Source organism: Saccopteryx bilineata, chromosome 5, assembly GCF_036850765.1.
Source record: "Saccopteryx bilineata isolate mSacBil1 chromosome 5, mSacBil1_pri_phased_curated, whole genome shotgun sequence".
NCBI classification, from domain to species: Eukaryota; Metazoa; Chordata; class Mammalia; order Chiroptera; family Emballonuridae; genus Saccopteryx; species Saccopteryx bilineata.
Genome location: NC_089494.1, coordinates 266,103,514 through 266,125,460, shown reverse-complemented (window position 1 = coordinate 266,125,460; position 21,947 = coordinate 266,103,514). Strand labels below are relative to the sequence as shown.

General features: G+C 50.2%; 1 protein-coding gene across 3 annotated transcripts in view; it reads left to right on the top strand.

Moving 5' to 3' along the window:
* Window positions 1–21,947, top strand: part of PCGF3 (polycomb group ring finger 3) — a 43,836-nt gene extending 21,889 nt beyond the window's left edge. Inside the window, exons 6-9 of one of the 3 annotated variants that reach the window (XM_066233681.1) lie at window positions 676–764; window positions 5,200–5,337; window positions 17,773–17,853; window positions 18,347–21,947. In XM_066233681.1, coding sequence (XP_066089778.1) covers window positions 676–764; window positions 5,200–5,337; window positions 17,773–17,853; window positions 18,347–18,394 — 356 coding nt within the window. In that variant the 3' untranslated portion in view covers window positions 18,395–21,947. Of the gene's footprint in view, window positions 1–675; window positions 765–5,199; window positions 5,338–6,122; window positions 6,325–17,772; window positions 17,854–18,346 lie in introns of those variants that run through there. The other 2 variants (XM_066233679.1, XM_066233680.1) reach the window with 2 other exon arrangements.

The following is a 21,947-nucleotide window of genomic DNA, read 5'->3' as shown; positions in this document are numbered from 1 at the left end:
GGTAGACAAGGGAGGCGTGGACTGTGCTCTGTGTTTTTTGTTGTAGAATGGCAAAGTAACATTTTGGCTTTGATGTAACATTAATGGAGTTTTAAATCTGTACATATTATAACAAATTATTGAAATCTTTGAAGCCATGGTATTTTTCTGGTGGACCAAACAAATTCCTAAGAAACTTAAGACCATCCTGTGCATTTTGAACTATTTGAGGAGAAAGGGTGGCCCTGTGGTCACCTGCAGCTCTGCTGGAGTCACCAGGCCCCTGGGGGGCAGTTGGGAATGTGCTGGGGAATCAAGGAGTCTGTCCCAGCTGAGTCACCCTTAGTGCCATCTTCATTTTAAAAGTGACGTTGAGCAGTTCCAGTTCTAGGCGCTGTGTGGGCTGGACACAGAGGTTGGGGTGTTCAGTGTTGAGTAGCGTTGGGGTGGCTACAGTTGCTGTGTGGCCCTTTCAACTGTCCCCGTTGTGGCCTTCTGTGCCTTCACCACCACAGACCACGTGTGGAGTCTCCTCCGGGCCTGACTGGGAGCACATCTAACAAGTGCTTGTCTTCACCCTGACAGGTGCACGTACGGTGCACGCTCTTTACCCGGACTTTTCTAGCATTTCATGTAGACTGTAGGGTTAAAAATAATGGATTTAATAACACAGTGTATTCTCTTTTTTGCCAAAAGGTGAAACCAAAGCAGACGAGAGTTCCAACAAGGAGACGGCCGAGGAGCGGCAGGAGGAGGACAACGACTACCACCGGAGCGACGAGCAGGTCGGTGGCTCGGGCCCTGCGGCGCCCGCGTGCCGCCCTGCGCGCCGCCCCGCGCGCCGCCCGCGCGCCGCCCGCGCGCCGCCCCGCGCGCCGCCCCGCGCGCCCCCCGCGCGCCGCCCGCGCGCCGCCCGCGGCCCGCGCTTCCTAGAGGAGCGGAGACGTGTTTCCAGGCTTCTGTGGCATGATGGCCTGTTTAAAAAAAAAAAGGCCACGAGGGAAAGAAACGAGAGATATAAAATGCTAATAGATTTTCTTATTCTTCTGCCAGCTCATTTTTCTTTCTTTTTTAATTATCAAAGTAATATAAACTCATTGTAAAACATTTTAAATGTAAAGAAGTGAAGTTCGCCTCGCACCCAGCATGGGTCTGCGCAGCCCAGGCCCAGGGCCCTGTGGACGGTGGTGCGGGTGTTCTCAGTGCTCGCGGCTCACACAGGGCCGTGAAGCCCAGTGCGCAGGGCGCGGAAACGCGACAGGTCACACTGAGGAGCCTGTTGCATCGCTTACCGCGGGCAAGGTGAGCAGTCACAGAGATGCTTTAAAGGAGTTTGATAAAATCCCGTGTCCATGTCTGTTGACCTCTTAGTAACTTGGAAGCTGTAACGGCCTTCACTCTTTATGTTGAAACAGAATCATTCTCAAGAATATAGACAAAGGAGATGTCCATTAAAGGTGTTCCTCAGCCTGAGGTTGAAAGTCTAGCTCCCAGGCAACTGAGAAACTTAATGAGATGCCTGTGAGACACACCACGTCTTCAGGTCAGACCTAGGGTGTGTCAGCTGTTGGCATTCATGGTCGCGCACGGGTTGATGAGGTCAGTGTGCAGTAATCAGTGGGTACCTTATGCTCAGAACTAACAAGAATGCTAAAAGACCCTAGCAGGAGACGTGAGGTTCACAGAGAGAGACGTGGGAGGCAGGTCTGCGTAACTGGATGTTTCTGGATGGGAAGGTTTCGGGTCTCCCCAAGTTCATCTCAGTGGTCGTAGTTCTCACTTTGTTAGGGATTTTAACCAGCTGCTTCTGAAGCTCACCTGGGAGAGGACAAGGTCAAGAACTAGGACAGCTGTGAGAACTGGGGGATGGGTCATGTTAGAGTATGTATGGAACACACAAGTATTTGCTACACATGTGTTCTTATACATACCTACAGATTACAGATGTAATAACTAAAATATACACATAAATATATGTATGTGTATATTTATTAAAGACATCATTAAATTAGTGTTGTTTGGGTACAATTACGGAATAACAGAATCTTAACTTCCCAGTCTATATACTTCTGTATTGTTAGAACAGTTACCGTGAGCATTGCAAAAACATGAGCGTGTCTGTGTGGAGACGTAGGTTCAGTTTCAGGTCAGTGGAGAAAAGAACGAACCTCTGAGGGCACGGCACCTCCAGGGCCCACGGCTCACGTGCCTTCCTGGGCTCCCTGTCAGCTGAGTAGCAGCACCGTCAGCTGGTGGCTGCAGGGCTGTGCACCCACTGCCCCTGCCCCTCCACCCTACAGCTGCAGTGTCCCCCACAGAAAACTGCCTGCCTCTCTGCTGCCCAGGTCCACAGGCCAGGCGAGTGCGTGCTTGGGCTGAGGGCTGGGGGTCAGGCAGGCACAGCTGCTCTGTGGGGACTGGGTGTGCCCCTCTGCAAAGCTCAGACTGATAGGTCGGTGCCCAGGGTAGCAGCCAGCGACCTGACAGCCCTCTCTGTCTGGTTCACTGTTCTGTGGACCCCCAGGCTCAGGGAAGGGTGGTGACAGTTCTGGTCCACAGAGAGAAGGGAAGGTTCCTGACACTAGGCTGTGAGGTCCCAGCTTCCTCTCCATCCCCACTGTCCTGAGAGTTTTTACTGTGAGTGGGGATTCCGTTTTATCTGATGCTTTTCTGCATCTGTTGTACAGTCGATAATAAATTGCATGAATGTTTTTTTGTTGTTAAAACCATCCTTATAATCATTCCTGGGATAAGCTAAATTTGATCATGATTTTGAAATATACTTCTAGGTTTGCTAGTATTTACATAAGAGTGTGTCTGTGTGTGCAGACGGGGACTGGTCGTGGTTTATTTTCTCCATGTGTGTTTGGTGTCAAGGTCACATAAGTCTCATGGCCGGCAGGAGTCCCTCTTTTCCCATTTTTTATTTTCCAGGAAAATTTGTATAAGGTTGAGATTATCTGTTCCTTTTCTAACTTCTTGAGTTGATTATTTTTATGTATTTTCTGACTATACCTCTTGGTTCTAAATCTTTAAAGTTTTTATTATGATTTTTTTTCACCCACAGGTTATTTTTAAAAGTGTGTATTGAAAATTGTAAACATTCAATCTTACTAAAAAGTTACAGTTATCAAAACATTGTATAGCAGGCTTTCAGGGAGACTTTTCATCAATGGAGCACACTCTAGCGTCTAGACATAATCCTTAGATTTGTGACCATTTGGTTTTTAGCAAATGTGCAAAGGCTCTTCACTGGGAAAGGGTAGTGTTTTAACAGATGCAGCGGGTACATCCACATGCAAAAGATGAATTTATGTCCTTATCTCATACCATATTCAAAAGTTAACTCAAAATGTAAGAGCTAAAACTTTAAAACTTCTATAAGAAGACACAAGAGAAAATCTCTAGGACCCTTGATTAGGCCTGCAGTTCTCAGATTGAACACCAAGAGCCAGCCCACGAAAGAGAAATGATGCATTGCAAAGACGCCATTAAGAAAATACAGCCCTGGCCGGTTGGCTCAGTGGTAGAGCGTTGGCCTGGCGTGCAGGAGTCCCAGGTTCGATTCCTGGCCAGGGCGCACAGGAGAAGCGCTCATCTGCTTCTCCACCCTTCCCCTCTCCTTCCTCTCTGTCTCTCTCTTCCCCTCCTGCAGCCAAGGCTCCACTGGAGCAAAGTTGGCCTGGGCGCTGAGGATGGCTCTGGGGCCTCTGCCTCAGGCGCTGGAATGGCTCTGGTTGCAGCAGAGCGACGCCCCAGATGGGCAGAGCGTCGCCCCCTGGTGGGCATGCCAGATGGATCCCAGTCAGGCGCATGCGGGAGTCTGTCTGACTGCCTCCCCATTTCCAGCTTCAGAAAGGTACAAAAAAAAAAAGAAAGAAAGAAAAAAGAAAATGCAGAGATAGGCCACAGACTGGGAGAAAATATTTGCAAGTCATATTTCTGATAAAGGACTTGCATCTAGAATGTGAAATTCTTATAACTCAGTAAGAAGATAATCCAGTTATTCTCCAGTGAAAGGTTTCAGCAGACAATTCACCAAGCATACAAAGGGTTAATAAATGAACCATACACCCTGGCAGCTCTCTTCTTAGCTGTGTCAGATTATACGTGACTGTTCACACAGCATATTCACAATACAAATCTGGAGCAACACACACACCCACCAGGACAGCTGGACAGACAGAACTGGCCCCCACGCAGGGCCGGATGGCCACTGGCAGGCCCCCTGCAGGTGCCTCCCAGAGCAGCTTGCTGAGGGAGGTCGGACCCCCTTGCAGCAGAAGGGGCTCCGAGGTGGCACCGTCTGTCTCAGTGCAGGTTCTCTTTTATTTCTTTTGTTTTGGATTCTTCCACTTCCTGAATTTGAGGGTTGATGTTTCTCATTATTGTGGGCAGACCCTGAGGCATTCTCTCTTAAATTTGCCTTTCCCGTGTTTCCTTTTCTTTCCTCCAGGACCTGTCTGTCTCAGGTGCTCATCAGACCCCCAGTCTTCGTGTCTCTCCGTGGGTCATGACTTTGATCGATGTCTTTGTCTGTGTAATTTCTTCCAGTCAGTCTTTTAGAAAGTCCATCTGCCTGAGCTGAGATTCACCTATAGTTCAGCCATCTGCTGAGCTTTCAGTTTAAGTAAATACATGTTTTTATTTTTGAAGTTATGTTGGGTAATCTTGTATCTTGCTTTTCTTTATTCATAGTGTGTCCCTAGTAATTTTAGACATGTACATATTTCAGTTAGTTCACTTGTTGATTCTCTCATCTGGATTTCAGGGTGTGATTGGGCCCTTGTTTGTGGCAGGTGCTGGAGAAGTCTGTGCTGTAAGCTCCGTGTTTCAGGTGGGGCTTTTTCAGCCTCCCTGTGTGGCCTGGGGCCGTCCCTCCTCAGACAGCCACCCAGGACCCCAAAATCAATTTTACTTATTCTGTTTCTTGCGGTTCCTGTTGCCCACCACGTACTCTGACCCCACTGTACTGTTGATGGTTCAAAGATAACGTGAACAGAACGACAGACTGCCCAGACCACCTTTTCCTCTCTCAGGGCGCAGGACACCCCTCCCTGTACAACACCTGCCCTGTCATGCTGGTTGGGGCGGCCCCGCCCCGAGTGCTTGGCACAGCCTCACTGCCACAGCGGTCAACCCCCTTAGACTTAACAGGGCTGGTGAGCCAGCCCCTGCCGCCTGGTGGCGCGGCGGCCCAGCGTTGTCTTTCCCCCGAAGGTGAGCATCTGCCTGGAGTGTAACAGCAGCAAGCTGCGCGGCCTCAAACGGAAGTGGATCCGCTGCTCCGCCCAGGCCACCGTCCTGCACCTGAAGAAGTTCATCGCCAAAAAGCTAAACCTTTCGTCTTTCAATGAGGTAACCATTCACCATAAGTAGGAACTACAACAAATCACTTCTTGTTTGTAAAGTGATGTTTCTGAGTTTTTCGATTTTTTTTTTTTTTTTTACAATTTTCTTTGGAGAGTTTAAATTAGGAAAAAACCCTCCGCTGGTTCTGCCTGCCCCTAAATGTATAATAGGAAACAGCCATGAGGTAGTGGACAGTCCAGAGGCCATGCACAGGGGGACCCACTATTGACGGGAGAATGCTGAAGGGCCAGGGGGTGACGAGATTGTTAGCATGTGTTAAAGGCGTTCATCTTGGAGAATTATTTCATCTCACAGAGGGATGGGTGGGCAGGTACACAGGTTGTAACAAGTGCTGAGGATAAAGCCTGTGACCTGGCCTGCTCAGCGGGGTGGGTGGGGCATATCAGGAGCCCTGAGGTGCAGCCCTGTGCAGAGGTGGAGAGGGTCATAGGAGCTGGCTATGCATGAATGAGAGCAGGGAGGTCGACAGGTCTTGTCCTCAGGGTACATGACCTGAGCTGTAGTTTAAAATAGTCCCCCAGCTGAGAAAACTGGACTGTTGGGGTACAGAGATGGAAGCCAGAAAAGCCGTGGGGTGTCTGTGGAAGAGTATCAGGAGAGACTCATCAGGGTGTCATGGTAATGAGGATGAGGAGGGGACAGACAACTTACTTTTTAGAGCAGTGGGTTTAACAGTGGCCCCAGCAAAGATATGTCCATATCCTAACCCCCAGAACTTGTAAAGGTGACCTGTTTTGGGAAAAGGATCTTTTCAGATGTCATCAATTTAGGATCTCAAGATAAATAGTCCTGGATTATCTGGTGGACCCCTAATCCAACAACAAGTATCCTCACAAGAGTGAGACAGATGGAAATTTGAGACACACAGAAGGTTATGTGAAGACAGAGACAGAGGCTGAAGTGTGGCCACAGCCCGGGGATGCCTGGGGCCACCAGGAGCTTGGAGAGACAGGAAGGCTTCCCCAGAGCCTGTGGAGCGAGCGCTGCCTGCCAGCACCGTGACTCTGGACCCCTGTTCTCCTCATTGTGAAAGAGTAAATTTCAGTTATTCTCAGCCACCAAGTTTGTGGTTCTTTGTCAGTTGTCACAGGAAACCAAAATAGGTTTTGGTACAAGAAAGTGGAATGCTGCTTAACAAGTAATGAAAAGTGTGGATGTGGTTTTGGAATAGGGTAACAGAAGCTGGGAGAATTTTGAGAAAATTCAAAAAGCCCCAAGTACCTTGAAGAGACAGTTAGTGGGAAAATGGCCTTTAAAGATGATGCTGGTGACAGCCCGGAAGCAGGTGCAGAGTGTGGTCACAGGGGCTTTGCAGAGGGCGCACATCACCACAAGCAGTGTTGGTAGATACAGGAATAGTAGAGACCCTTCCAATGAGAGCCCAGAAGGGAAATAGGAAAATTCACAACACTGTGGAAATGAAGCAACACACTTTTTTTTTTCTGAAGCTGGAAACGGGGAGGCAGTCAGACAGACTCCCGCATGTGCCCCACCGGGATCCACCCGGCACGCCCCCCAGGGGGCGACGCTCTGCCCATCTGGGGCATCTGTTGCAACCAGGGCCATTCTAGCGCCTGAGGCAGAGGCCATAGAGCCGTCCTCAGCGCCCAGGCCAACTTTGCTCCAGTGGAGCCTTGGCTGCGGGAGGGGAAGAGAGAGACAGAGAGGAAGGAGAGGGGGAGGGGTGGAGAAGCAGATGGGCGCTTCTCCTGTGTGCCCTGGCCGGGAATCGAACCTGGGACTCCTGCACACCAGACTGACGCTCTACCACTGAGCCAACTGGCCAGGGCCTGAAAGCAACACACTTTTAAACAATCAGTGGATGAAACAAGAAATCAGAGAATTAGAAAATACTTCGAGTTGGTTGAATATGAGGCCACAATGCACCAACACTCGTGGGATGCCGTCCTGATGGCTTCCCTGGTAAATTCTACTGAACTTCTAAGAAGAACCAGTACTTGCCCTTCTTAAACATCTCCAGAGACCTGAAGAAAAGGGAGCACTTCTCAACTCATTTTATGAGGCCAGCATTACCCTAAGACCAGTCAAAGACACTACAAGAAAACTCCAGGTCAACATCCTTTATGAGCATCGATGCAAAATTTTCAACAAGGCCCTGGCCCGTTGGCTCAGCGGTAGAGCGTCAGCCTGGCGTGCAGGGGGACTCGGGTTCGATTCCCGGCCAGGGCACACAGGAGAAGCGCCCATTTGCTTCTCCACCCCCCCTCCTTCCTCTCTGTCTCTCTCTTCCCCTCCCGCAGCCAAGGCTCCATTGGAGCAAGGATGGCCTGGGTGCTGGGGATGGCTCCTTGGCCTCTGCCCCAGGCGCTAGAGTGGCTCTGGTCGCGGCAGAGCAATGCCCCGGAGGGGCAGAGCATCGCCCCCTGGTGGGCGTGCCGGGTGGATCCTGGTCGGGCGCATGTGGGAGTCTGACTGTTTCTCCCTGTTTCCAGCTTCAGAAAAATACAAAAAAAAACAAAAACAAAAACAAAATTCTCAACAAAATGCTAACATGTTAAAAGAGTTATACTCCATGACTAACTGGATTTATTCCTGAAATGCAAGGGTGGGTCAACATAAGAAAATCGATAACTGTAATTTGTCACATCAATGGAACAAAGGAAGAAGAACATGATCCTCTCAATTGATGCAGAAAAAAACATTTGACAGAATTCAACCCCTTTCATGATAACACTCAACAAACTAAGAATAGAAGCCAGGTGAAATTAACATAAAACAAAAGCATGTATGAAAAACCCACTATGAGCATTATTCTCAGTGAAGATCGAAAGCTTCTTCTCTAAGATGAGGAATAAGGGGAGGGCGCCCTCTATCCCACATGGCACTGGAGTCCTGGCCAGAACCATTGGCAAAAAGAAGTAAGACACATGCAAATTGAAGAGGAAGGATTGAAATGATCTCTGTTTCCAGATGATACGATCATATATATAGAAAACCCTAAAGATTCCACACACACACAAAACCCTGTTAGAACTAATACATGAGTTCAGCAAGGTAGCAGAATACAAAATCAACACACAAAAATCACTAGCATTTCTTTCTCTTTTTATAAAAAATCAGTTTTATTTCTAAGCACAAGCAATGAACAACATGAAAAAGAAATTACAAAACAGTTCCGCTTAGAGTGGCATCAAAAAGACTGAAATGCCTAGGAATTGACAGAGGAGGTGGGAGACTTGTACAGGAAAACTGCAGCGGCTGTGAGAGAAGTTGAAGACAACACAAGTGAGTGGAGTCCCATGCTCTTGGGCTGACAGACATCATATGGTTAAGAGGCCAGTGCTGCCTAAACTGAACTGCAGAGTCAACGCATTCCCTATCGAAATCCCATTGACATTTTTTGCAGAAATAAAAAACTCATTCTAAATCTCAAAGGACCGAAATAGCAAAAAAAAAAAAAAAAAAATCCTTAAAAGAAGAAAACTGGAGGTCTTACTTTCTGAGATCAAAACTTACTACAGAACTCACTGTAACCCAAACGTGTGTACTGTCAAGAAGGACCTGCGGACTCGGGTGGAACGGCGAGAAATAAGCCCTTGCGTATGTGACCAGGGTGAAAGAGAGGCTTTCCATTAAGTAGATCAGCGGTTCTCAACCTGTGGGTCGTGACCCGGCGGGGGTCGAACGACCAAAACACGGGTCGCCTAAAGCCATAAATACGTATTTCCGATGGCTTTAGGCGACCCCTGTGTTTTGGTTGAGAACCGCTGCAATAGATGGTGCTGGGGAAACTGGAGATCCCCTTAGAGAGACTGAAGTGGGTGGGACCCTTACCTCATACCACGTGCAAGATACTCAAAACTTTACTCAAAACACGTAAATGTAAGAGCTAAAACTGTAAATCTCTGAGAAGAAAACACAGGACAAAACCATCACAACATTGGACTTGGCTGTAATTTTTTGGACATGACACCAAAGGGTGGCAACAAAGAAAGAGAGAGAAAAATTGGATTTAACAAAAATTTTAAAATTTTGTAGAGAATAGGAAAAAAGTATTTACAAGTCATATATCAGAGAAGGGATTACTATCCAGAATACATGGAGAATTCCTAAAACTCAACACAAAATACAACCCAGTTAAAAAATGGGCAGAGGGTCTGAATAGACATTTTCCCAAGAAGGTGTACACTGGGCGACGTGCTCAGCATCACCAGTCATTAGGAAATGCAAACCAGAGTCACAGCAAGAACTATTGGGATGGCTACTAAAAATAAGTGACAAGAGCTGGTGAGGACGTGGAGGAATTGGAACCCTGCGCACTGTTTGTGGGATTATAAAATGGTGCAGCCACTGGAAAACGTGTGGAAGAGCTAAAAAATTAAACAGTTATCATCTGACATCTGAGCTGGCATCTCCACTTCTGGGTATTTATAAAAAAAACAGGAAGCAGGGTCTGAAAGCAATATTGAACACAAATGTTCATAGCAGCGTTATTCACAGTAGCTAAAACAGGAAGCAACCCAAGTCTCCATGGAAGGATGGATAAGCCAAATGTGGTCAATCTATGCAGCGGATACTTAAAAAGGAAAGGAATTCTGCCCTGGCTGGTAGCTCAGTTAGTTAGAGCTTCGTCCTGAAGCACAGTGGTTCCCAGTTTGATCCCTGCTCAGGGCACAAACAGGAACAGATTGATGTTTCTGTCTGTCTGTGTGTCTCTCCCTCTACCCCCCTTCCTCTCCCTCTCTCTCAAATCAATAAATAAATTAAAAAGGAAAGGAAAAGGAAGGCTATTTTGACACCTGCAATGCCTTGGATGACCCTTAAGGACGTTGCGCTGAGTGAGATAAGCCAGGCACAGAACACTGGGTGGTCTCCCGTGAGAAGGTCCTTAGCTGTGAAGTTGCAGAAATAGGAAGCAGGTGATGCTGCCAGGGTGGATGAGGGGTTTGTGTTTAATGGAGAGAGTTTCCGTTTGTCAGCCATAAACAGGACTTGTCTAGGTATTCCATCACCAGAAAGGGTGAATTGGGGGAAAAAAAAGCTCGCCCCAGCCCTGTGCTGCAGGGGAAGCCCCTTGAGGGGGAGAGGGAGTTGGGGGCTGGGCTGCTCTGAAATCGAGCCCTGTTGTGAACATGCGGTGAAAGGCCCTCCCACGGCCCTCTTGACTGCTGTCCAGGTCAAGATCTCTGTCATGAATTTTGACATTTTCCTCCCTTTGATCAAAATATTGCTCTAAAAGTGTCACCAACAGTCAGGTCCTCCGGTTTCAGCAGCCTTTTGTTCCTGGATAAAAGCAGGGCCTCTTCTGGGTGTTGAGTCTCACGTGAGAGGGAAGACACAGGGACATCAACAGCTGGTGTCCAGGTTTGACAACGACAGGTGTGCAGCTTAACAGCAAGAATGCTCAGCAGTTAGTCAATATGTTGACTCTAAACCAGGAGCCCAGACCAGTCGGTGGTGACATAGGACTTGCTGTCTCGGCCAGATTGGAGCTCCTGATCACAGATCCAGCAAGCACAGAGGTCCCCTTCCACAGTAGGCTGGGAAATGCGGAGAAGGGCGTTTCCCTCCCAAGAACGACAAGGGAAATAAAGTAAGAAGCTTCCATAAGAAGGGCTGTCCCACCAGCTCTGGTCATTTGGGAGAGCCACCTGCCTCGGTCTTTAGACAGCTGTGGAGTCAGGTCACCAGGACATGTGCAGCTCCAGTTGGGGTTTGGTGACTTCCTGGGATGTGACATGTGCATCCAAGAGTCGGCTCCCTGGAGTTCAGCAACCAGGGTGCGTCCAACACCGAAGGGCCCTTCCAGCCAGGCCGGGGGCGTGTGCTGCGGGAACAGTGTCCCCAGGCTGGGGGCATGTGCTGCGGGAACAGTGTCCCCAGACCGGGGTGTGTGCTGCGGGAACAGTGTCTGTCCCCAGGCTGGGGGCGTGTGCTGCGGGAACAGTGTCTGTCCCCAGGCCGGGGGCGTGTGCTGCGGGAACGGTGTCCCCAGGCCGGGGGCGTGTGCTGCGGGAACAGTGTCTGTCCCCAGGCCGGGGGCGTGTGCTGTGGGAACAGTGTCTGTCCCCAGGCCGGGGGTGTGTGCTGTACGAACAGTGTCTGTCCCCAGGCCGGGGGCGTGTGCTGCGGGGACAGTGTCCCCAGGCTGGGGGCGTGTGCTATGGGAACAGTGTCCCCAAACCGGGGCGTGTGCTGGGAACGGTGTCCCCAGGCCGGGGGCGTGTGCTGCGGGGACGGTGTCCCCAGGCCGGGGGCGTGTGCTGCGGGGGGGGGGGGGGGGGGACGGTGTCCCCAGGCCGGGGGCGTGTGCTGCGGGAACAGTGTCTGTCCCCAGGCTGAGGGCGTGTGCTGGGAACGGTGTCCCCAGGCCAGGGGCGTGTGCTGCGGGGGGAACGGTGTCCCCAGGTTGCAGAGTGAGGTCAGGTGGTCATCTCTGTGGAGCACAGCCACAGGATTGCTTGACCAGAACATGGTTGTCTTCAGTAGAGTGGCTGGGCTGTGACAACAGCAGTGTGTGTTCTTCATCAGCTGTGGATGGAAGAAGCAGCAGCCAGACACAGGAGGTGCCTGGAGTTATCCCAAAGGCAAGAACTCACAAGCCCACAGCGGTGGATCTGGCGGTGCTTCTGTGAGGTGTTTGGAGGGTCTCTACCAACTTTGCCAGTTGAATCTTCATGATGCCTTTGGTGCATTTGACTAAACCTGAGGACTATGGTTAGTGCCACGAAAATGAAAAATTGGCCAAACAGCCCGGGCTTATTGAAGCACCTGACCAGTAAAATGGGACTGCTGTGCCGTCCCAGGGGCTCCCCAGGTGGGACCATCTCCCCTGAAAGTGCCCAGCCAGTGAGGGGACACACCGTCCACATCTAAGTCACATTCTGTCCATGAGATGGGGAAGCTGTTTGAAGTCTATTGGCCAAACCTCCAATGGTCCAGGAGGCAATAGGAAGTGTCCAGGGCCATGTGAGCAGGCTTCCCTGGGCTGTGCTTTGCACAGGTGGACAGTGAGGTGGGTGCCTGTTGTGGCCGTGTTCCAGCTCCCCCCACGGCAGACTCGCAAGTGTGCCGTCCTGTCGGTGGGCCATGGCTGGTGCACGTGCAGCTGTCAGGAAGGACCCTGGCGTCTCCTGGGGGACAGCTTTCTCTTTTCATCAGACCAGCTGCTGGCTTTCCAGTCTTGCTTCCCTTTCCTGGAACCAATTGTTGGGTGTCTCTGGACAATTTTTCTAAATTATCATTTGGAAAGATATCCGTTTGGACAATAACAGAGGTGTGACTGCTGCTGGTTCGCGAAGGGCAGCTTTCTTAGCAGAAGTGTCACAAGGTGACTTCGCTTAGCTTCCAGGAAGTCACATCTAGAATGTGCTGGGCCTCTGCGAGCAGCTGACTCAGCAGGTACAAATACTGCATCCAGTGAGTCCCCAACGCAACGCACAGGCCGTTCCTAATTGTCTCCACTGGAGGTGAGGGAGCCACGTGGCCCCACATCTTCCCAAAGTTGTGTGCTTCTCTGGAGGCTGGGCTGCTCAGTGAGAAGGTGGCCGCTTTGGCCTTGGACAAAATACATCCCGGTGCGAGCGCATATGTCAGCCCATATACGCTGGGCCACATAGCCTACGTGAAGATTCGTCTCTGCTTCCAGAGGGTTACAGCATGGTACTCACCACATTCACTCTTGAACTGTGGACCATTGTGAACCAAGAGAGATCAGCATTGTCTGAGGAGTTGCCGGATGCAGGAGGTGACCTGTCGGTGTTAAACATCTGTGAGGAGCCAATCGGATTTTCTGACAGCTACTGTCAAATTCTAGGACTTAACCCCCTTTTGGCAGAAAGAAACTCCAGCATGACACGTGTCTGTAAGTCTCAGATTAATAACTGAGGAGAAGAAGGTGGTGACCTCTCTGGGGGCCTGAACAGAGGGGTGGGTTCAAAGACGGGAGCCTGCAATCCCCAGTGTGTGAACTGCCGGCCGTGCGGCTGAGTACCAAGTGGCCCTGTGTCACTTAGGACAGAGAGCATTCCCAGTTTGGAGCAAAGTTTCTCCAAGCCGGTGAAGAGGGAGGACTGGAGGTGTCGCTGGATCTCAGAGCCCCGTCACTGGGATCAGGGGACCTTGGGAAGCTGGTCAGATGGCTGAGGGCCCCTGAAGGGCTTACATTTGAGGCGATCTCTTTTCTAGTGTCCTGGCTCTTGGTAATAATGGCAGAAGTGTTGCAATAATAATTCCGAGCCTGAAAATCAGGTATCTCAAGAGTTTCACTTCTAGGTGCTCGTGGAGGGTGCAAGCCAGCTGATTTGCCAAGTGACCCAAATCCTGAGTGGGCATGGTTTCCCCTCCATCCTGATCACTTTTAACTAACAGGAAGGTCTCAGTTCAGCCTTTGATAAACACGTAGGGGCAGGCTCCCCGGGTGGAGTCGGCCACCGAAGGAAAACCAGAATTGCTTTTGAAAAGTCTGAAGTCACCACAGTCATGACCAGGCTTGACTGCCGTCTCTGAGCAGGTCGGAATTTTGCTCCAATCAACAGGCTTTGGGAAAGCCACTGTACCTTCTCAGGGGAGGTCTCCAGTGAGAATTCTAACATTTCCCCAAATCCTGAGGTTTGTTTCTTGAAACCCGTTTCGGGACGGTCTCATCAGGCAAGTGTCTTCCAGTGCTGCGGCTGCCCTCAGCGACAGGCTAAGAACCAGCTGATGGGAAGCAGAGCACCGCTGGCCGGCTGGTGACTGTCGGACATGCTGGTGTCTCTGAGTGAACCCCTAACAAGGCTCGCAGTTCAGCTTTAGTGCAGGGAACATACACAGCTTGGGGTCTAATAGGGTATTCCAAGACTTCACTCTAGAGGGGCAGTAGAGAGGACTCTGGTGGCCCCGGGGGCGGAGCCAGGGGCAGGGAGCCACGTGTGGTGGAACAGGCAGCAGGGGCAGGAGGGCTCCATGGATGTCTGCTCTGTCCTTGGACGTCCAGTAGCCTCAGTTAATTCTCACTGTTTGCAAAGAGGCACCCGACTCCCCAGTCCTGTCTGAAGCTTCAGGGTGCCCCTTGAAACAGGCAGTCTGTTCAGCATTGTGATTCAGTGTAAAGGTTGTCCAGTTTGGTTTTTAAAAAGGTAAGTTTTGGGATCCTATAATGGCTATTGATATTAAATTACTTTTGGTCAGATCAGTCCATTTAGTTAAAAATACATGAGCCCTGGTCAGATGGCTCGGTTGGTTAGAGAGCATTGTCCTGATATGCAGAGGTTGCTGGTTCAATCCCTGGTCAGGGCACATACAGGAAAAAATAGATACCTCTATCTCTATCTCTTCTTCTTCTTCTTTCTTCTTTCTTCCTTCTTCTTCCTTCTTCTTCATCTCTATCTCTATTTCTTCTTCTTCCTCTTCTTCCTCTTCCTCTTCCTCTTCCTCCTCCTCCTCTTCCTCCTCCTCTTCCTCCTCCTCCTCTTCCTCCTCTTCCTCCTCCTCCTCTTCCTCCTCCTCCTCTTCCTCCTCCTCCTCTTCCTCCTCCTCTTCCTCCTCCTCTTCCTCCTCCTCTTCCTCCTCCTCTTCCTCCTCTTCTTCCTCCTCTTCTTCCTCCTCTTCCTCCTCCTCTTCTTCCTCCCCTTCCTTCTCCTTCTCCTCCTTCTCCTTCTCCTTCCTTCTTCTTCTTCCTTCTTCTTTCTTCTTCTTTCTTCTTTCTTCTTCTTCTTCTTCTTCTTCTTCTTCTTCTTCTTCTTCTTTTCTCTCTCTCTCCCTCCCTCCCTTTCTCTCTCTAAATTCAATAAATAAATTTTCAAATGAGATATATTTTAAAACTCAATAAAAATTTAAAATACACCTGAGGAGAGATCACAGTTTTAAACATAAATATGGGGTCCCTTTAGGAGGGACCTCTGAAAACACTCAGACAACTGGAACCCCATTCCTCAAGGCTTCTGTCTGGCACAGGAACCCAGGTGACCTAAAACAGCCCAAGTCCCTGAGGACAGACCAATGCTGGGGTCAGCCGATGGCGGAGCACAGGCTGCGTGGAGCAGTCTGGTTCCAGCCAGAATCGGACCAGCAGCCATCACCATCACCATCACCATGGGAACAGCCCGGTCCCGGTAGGGTCAGACAGGAAGCTTGCGGCAGCGGCTCCCACGGAGTCAGGCCAGTTGCTGTCCAAGCTCTTGAACAAACAGTCTCTTAACAACCGAAAGACCCCTCTACATGGTTCCCAGTTCACCCCACGAGCTTCAAAGCACAAGAGGCAGAAACTTGGTTCTGGGAGGCTTGCCTCCAGCTCGGGACTGGGCAGCTGGCTGCGCTGAGCGGCTGTGGCACCGGCCCTGCCAGTCCCCAGCCCATGGCCATGGGGGGGCCTCTCTGGGTGCTGGACAAGCCCCAGCAAGTGGACCACGAGCAAAGTCACCCAGCGTCACCCAGCAGTTCCGTCACCAAAAAGGTGTATTCAGGAAACGGGAAGGACTGTGATGGGCATGTGCCGACAAGGTGAGCCCACTGAGGGCGGAGGATCTCAGTGGCGAAGGTGGCGAGCCCCACCCCAGATACTTCAGCTCTGTCGGGGTGAGGTCTGCCATAAATTCTGACAGGTTTTACAAGATGAAAGAATTAGAGCCGAGTGTGGGTGACAGCTGCACAATAGTGTGGGTGTCCTTAATGCCACCACACTGCATTTAAAATGGTTACAATGGTGAATTTTATCTGTATTTTACTGCATTTTTTAAAGCAATAAAAAGTGGATACACACAAAGGAGGCAGAGGGGTGTAAGACAGTGTTTCTTACAGACTGAGGGTGAACCCTCCACCCACAGAAGGGTTACAACTCGCTGAACCCAGCGTGTAGCCCAGCATGCAGAGCTCTGAGGTCTGCCTTGTGTCGTCTGGGGGTCTGGGGCAGGTGACCGGCTTCTCACCCAGACTCAGAACCCTTCTTCAGACCCTGACCCTAACGAGACGTTTCACAGACCATCTGGGTGACGTCATATCACATCAGGGAAATGCAAACTGAGACAATGGTGAGACACCACTGCACTCCTATCAGAAGGGCTGAAATCGGATCCAGACAGCATCAAGTACTGGCGGGGGTGGGGGGCAGTAGGAACGCTCCCTCAGGGCTGGGGGAGGTGAACTGGTGCAGTGACTTTGGAAGGTGGTTTGGTAGCTTCTTACAAAACCACATACACTCAAGCCACTGTGCATGTCCACACACAAAACCTGCACAGAGGTTTACAGCAGCTTTATTCACAGTTACCAAAACTTGGAAGCAAGAGAAATGTCCTTCAGTAGGTGTTGGATAAGCACACCATGGTCCATCCAGACAATGGAATATTACTCAGCTCTAACAGGAAACGAGCTGTGAAGCCGTGGAGAGACATGGAGGAACATAAGTGCATGTTACTGAGTGACAGAGGCCCATCTGAAAGGCTGCACACTGATCCCAGCTGTGTGACATCCTGGACATGGCACACTGTGGCAACTGACCATCTCGGTGGTGCCAGGGATTGGGGGAGGGAGGGGTGAGGAGGAGTACAGAAGACCTCAGGGCAGTGCACCTTCTCTGTGTGACAGTCTGTAGTGGCTACACACCGTTACACTTCCGTCTAGACCCACTGGATGTGCCACACCAGAGTGACCCTGATGTGCACTGTGGACTCTGGGTGACGATGTGACAGTATAGGTTCAATGACAGTAACAAGTGTCCCGCCGGTGGAGATGTTGATAGTGTGTGTGTGTGTGGGGGGGGGTGCTGACAGGGGCAGCATGGGGCTCTGTGGGAAATGCCTATACCTTCTGCTCAATTTTGCTCTGAACCTATAACTGCTCTAAAAATATAATCTTTAAAGAGAGAAGAATGCCCTGGCCCACGCAGTGGATAGTGTCGTCCCATAGCACCGAGGTCGCTGGCTCCAACCCAAGGGTGCCAGCTCCATCCAGATGGCACAGGCTTTACCCTGAAGTCACTGGTTCAAGCCCTGCTTGGAGCTCGACCCCAAAGGTGCTGGCTTGATTGGAGGTTGCTAGTTTGAGACCCAGTCAGGGTACACATGAGAAGCAATCAGTGGCACAACTGAGTGGAATAGTTGATGCTTCTTTCTGTCTCCCTCCCCTTCCTCCTCTGCTCCCCTTCCCCTTTCTCTCTTCCAAAATGCAAAAATAAAAAAGTTAAAATACCATGGAGCCCATTATGTTTTTCTACTGAGGAGAGAGGGACAAGCTTGGCCAAGGAGTCCAGGGATGGGGTACAGGGTGCTGTGGGTGAGGGCATCCTGGGGCTGCCGCAGGTGTGGACTGAGCCTGGTCCCTGGGCCGTCTGCAGTGACAGGGGCTTCCTCAGGCTCCCTCCACCTGCACAGCCGGAAACGAGGCGCCTGTGCCTCCCAACTGAGGCGTTGGGGCCCGCGCAGCCTTGGTGTAGACAGAGGTCTTGCCCTCAGCCCCACTGACCAAAGCTTCTTCTCCCACCAGCTGGACATTTTATGCAACGAAGAAATCCTGGGCAAGGACCACACACTCAAGTTTGTGGTTGTTACGAGATGGAGATTCAAGGTGAGACACGTCAGTCATTCTGCAATGTGTTTGATTTTCAGACTCTGCTACGAATGGCAACAGTTTTCTGTGCACATTTTTATCTGAGAGTCTAGAAATAAGGACTTCAAGCACAGGGCTGTTGTGAAGCACAGTCACCCTGAAATCAGCCCCAGGGCCAGCTCCCTCTCCCCACTCCTGGTGGTGGGCTATGCGCTGGGGTGGGAGTGGCCGTTGCCTCAGCCTTTGAGTGGCTCTTTGTGAAGGTGGGGCAGATGGGTGGGACCCTGTCCTCAGGGAAGTGGGGCCGGAGCACGGTCTGAGGGGCGGGCGAGGAGCAGGGTCCGAGGGGCGGGCGGGGAGCAGGGTCCGAGGGGCGGGCGGGGAGCAGGGTCCGAGGGGTGGGCGGGGAGCAGGTGTACAGGTTCCCTGGGTCCCAGCCGCAACAGTAGGCGCGGTGTCTGGTTCCTGCTGGGAGTCCGCACCCCGTCCTCATGCCCGGCCTGTCTTACAGAAGGCACCGCTCCTGCTGCACTACAGACCCAAGATGGACCTGCTGTGACGCCGCAGACTGGCCCGGGCCCTGGGGCACGGGCGCAGGACCATGGCACCGTGGGAGGGGCCTTGGGTGTCCTGGGGACCAGACTTCTGAATAGAGAATATTTATCACTTTTGTACGAGAGAATTCACACTCATCAAGACACTACCAGCAGCACGGTGACAAGGTGGTGACACACTTCACAGGCTCACGTAGCTGGCCGTCCATCCTGTCCTCGGCTTCGCAGACCAGAGGGCACAGCAGGGTGCCTGTCCCTCGTGCACAGCCTGTGCCTGCTTTCCAGGTCTTCAGATCTCATCTTTTTGGTTTCGTTTATGAATTAGGTTTCGTAAGCCTCAAAAATACTTTTTCGTTTATTAAATCCTTCCTAAGTTATTGAAAAAATTATCTTTTCATGGTGAATGACGATATTTATGTTGCCTTTAGCTTCCTAAAGACTTAGAAGATGTATAAAAATTTAATTTAAAGGAATAATACCAAAAGAGGTTGCCATTCATACTATGCGTTAACCATGGTGTTTAATGTCCCCTTGTGAAACCTGATAAAGCCACAGCTCTCTGACCTGCTGGTCCTTTGGGCGTTGGTGGCCCTGGGACACCGGGAACTGATGCTGGTTTGCAGAACACTCTTGTTGAAATCACTTTCATTATTAAATAGGGCACCAATAATTCAGTGCCACCATTTAATTTCCTACTTATTCTTCCCCATTCTTGTTTTGCTGAAGAGGGAGCTGGTAACCTCTGGGACGTTTCCTGAGAAGGCCCGTACATCAGAGAAGGGCCGGAGCCTGTGGGTCCCTGCAGACCCCAGGTCCCTGCCACAGCCGTCCATCCTTAAGGGGGCAGCACCATCCCATTTTCTGCTCTGATGCTCACCGGGAAGGGTCCCACCGAGCGTCACAGGACGGGGCCCCTGTGCTGAGGTGGCTTCTTCAGTTACTGAATGACCTAAAACCAGCCACAGGTAACACACGCTTTCTCCTCCCACGTGTTAACATTTTGTGGCATTAGAGAATGAACGTTTTGCCAGCACATAAACGTGTTCCTTTAAAACAGCACCTTGAAACGTGTGAAGGCGAGATCAGGAGAAAGGCTCATTTTCCGGTGGTGACAGTGTTGTCCTGGAGCTCCCCTCTGTGTCCCCGCTGGTCCCTTGGTGACCTTTGCACTCGGCCTGCTGGGCCGAGGACTGGGTTTCCCATGAGTATTTCACTTTAGTGACAAGAGTGCTTTCTCGGTTTAGATCCAGAAGCTCTGCTTGTGCTTCCTGTTTCATGTTCTTAAATGTCAGAAGCACCAGGAACACGCCCCGATCGTGGAGAAAAAACAAGTTAATTCAGTCCAAGTGATTTTAATGTAAGGCCTTTTGAAAATGTCAAAATACTTTTGTTAGGAATTGGTCAAAATTCACTCTTTATTTCACTCCTTAACTCCCAGTGCTTGCTATTCATCCAAATCGTTTTTGTTACTCTCTGAGGGTTTATCGAGTAGATGTGTATGAGTAAATATGACCTGTCTACCTCAAAACGCACATTACTGCTGACGCGTCTGTCAAACCACAGAGGACCACAGTGTGGTCTCCGTGTGACGTGAGGATGTGGGGTTTCCCGTGTGGTGAAGCGAGGGGGGGTGAACAGTGTGAGCATCCAAATTCAAACAAAACTGGTTCCAGCTCAGACTCACCGGAACGTCTGTAACAATCTCCTGATGTACATTTGTAACTTTGTAGCTCTCTTTGAAATCACTTGAATTTGCTATGGTGCTAAGTTGATACATTTAAACATACAGAGAGATGGAGGTAGGCTGCCGACCGCTCTGGTGTGATCCCGCCTTTGTAACCGCGTAAACCGGATGAAACCTCAGCAGCAGAAGTACCTATTTTTCTAAGATTTCCTCGTGCAGACTGTTCATGCAGGGTGGTCCCTGGTGGCCTGCCTCTGGTCCGACTGCAGCCGCGTCATAGCAGCGGGAGCCCCACCGTGGAGGGGCGCTCGGGGCTCCTTTCAGTTTACATCAAAAGGCTGAATTTCATTTTTTTTCCAGCATGAAAGTCAGGGTCGGTTAGTGACTGAATCCTGTTAGGTTTTTAACAGGTGGAGTTACTGTGAAGTCGTTTCACATGTGCTTGTGCCGCTCGGGGTGCACAGGGACCTGCGTACAGAAAACTGGACTCACCGTACAGTTTTCATGAACACAGAAAATTCAGATAGATATATAATATGGAATTTAAGATTTGGGGGATAAAAAAAAAGAAAACTTTATAAAATTATTTATTCTATTTTAAGCCTTCTATCCTATTTTCCCATCCAGTTGTTCGGTTTCAGTGGTCGGCTTTATTTACGGGCATATAAAATGAAATTGTGAGATGTTTTGCAAGCTTCTTCTTTTTACTTTGAGTAGTTTCAACCTGTATGTTTTTGTTTATATGGATGAAGAGCATTGTTCATGCTTTTTATGCTTTTGTGCAATAGGCTCCAACATGTGTTATTAGACATCTGTTTTAAGTTGTAAGTAGCATCTCTTTTGCTACGTTGAAAAGGAATGCAAGTGGAATTTCAAAATCTGTACATTAAGCTATTTGGTTTTTCCTTTTCCATTGTTATTCTGAGAATGCTATTCCTGGGATTGTGCGTGTGCCTGTCAGCAATATTTACAAATAAAGTGACCCGGCAGGCAGCCATGAGGTGACGTGTGGCACCAATCCTAGAGTACTAGATCAGCCTTGTGGCCCCCCGGGGGTCTTGTGGCCTCGGACCCTGCGTGCGTGGGCCCGGACACCACCCCTGTGTCGACCACAGAGGTGACAGTGACACGTTGCCAGGCCTCCAAGCCCCCCAGGGCAGCCTTGTTAGAAGCCTCTAGGAACCACTCCGTGTTCTCAGAGCACACAGGCGTCTCCACTGACTTACACGTGTCATTGGCGTGAATATTCTAGGAATAAGCCAGCCGATTTCTACATTGTATGTCAACATTTTGACGTGCTCTCAGAACATCAAAAGGAACTTTAGTGCAGATAAAGTCAGTTTCTCTGTTTCCTCAGGAACCCACATGCACCCCACACATCACCTGTGACCTTAGCCCCATGAACAGTGTGTCTGCCTCGGTTTGAAGAAAACAGAGGGAGTTGGGATAAGTAGACGAGAGAACGGTCAGGCCACACCGTAACCTTAGCCCGTGCCTGCCAGGCAGGGAGGACGGCCGCCGTGTCCCCGCACACGAGGTGCCCCCTGAAGTGTGTAGCACTGGTGCAGATGTCTGTTCCAACGCCTTATCAGGTGTAAGAAAACCACGTTTTCCCGGGTGGTGTCGGGCTCGGTGGCTGCCCCGTGAGGCGACAACAAAGCCGTTGTGGGTTATGGAGATGGCAATGCAGATACATATTTTTGACTGTTTAATTTGAAAGTTTACATTTTTTATGCTTTGTGTTGGTGTGTAATTTTTGTACTATTGGTGGCTAGTTTTTGTCTAAAATCTTTTTTGGAATATTGCTTAAATGTTTTGATTTTATGACAGTGAAGCTTGTATTCAGTGTTTTGCCAATTAATATTATATGCTTG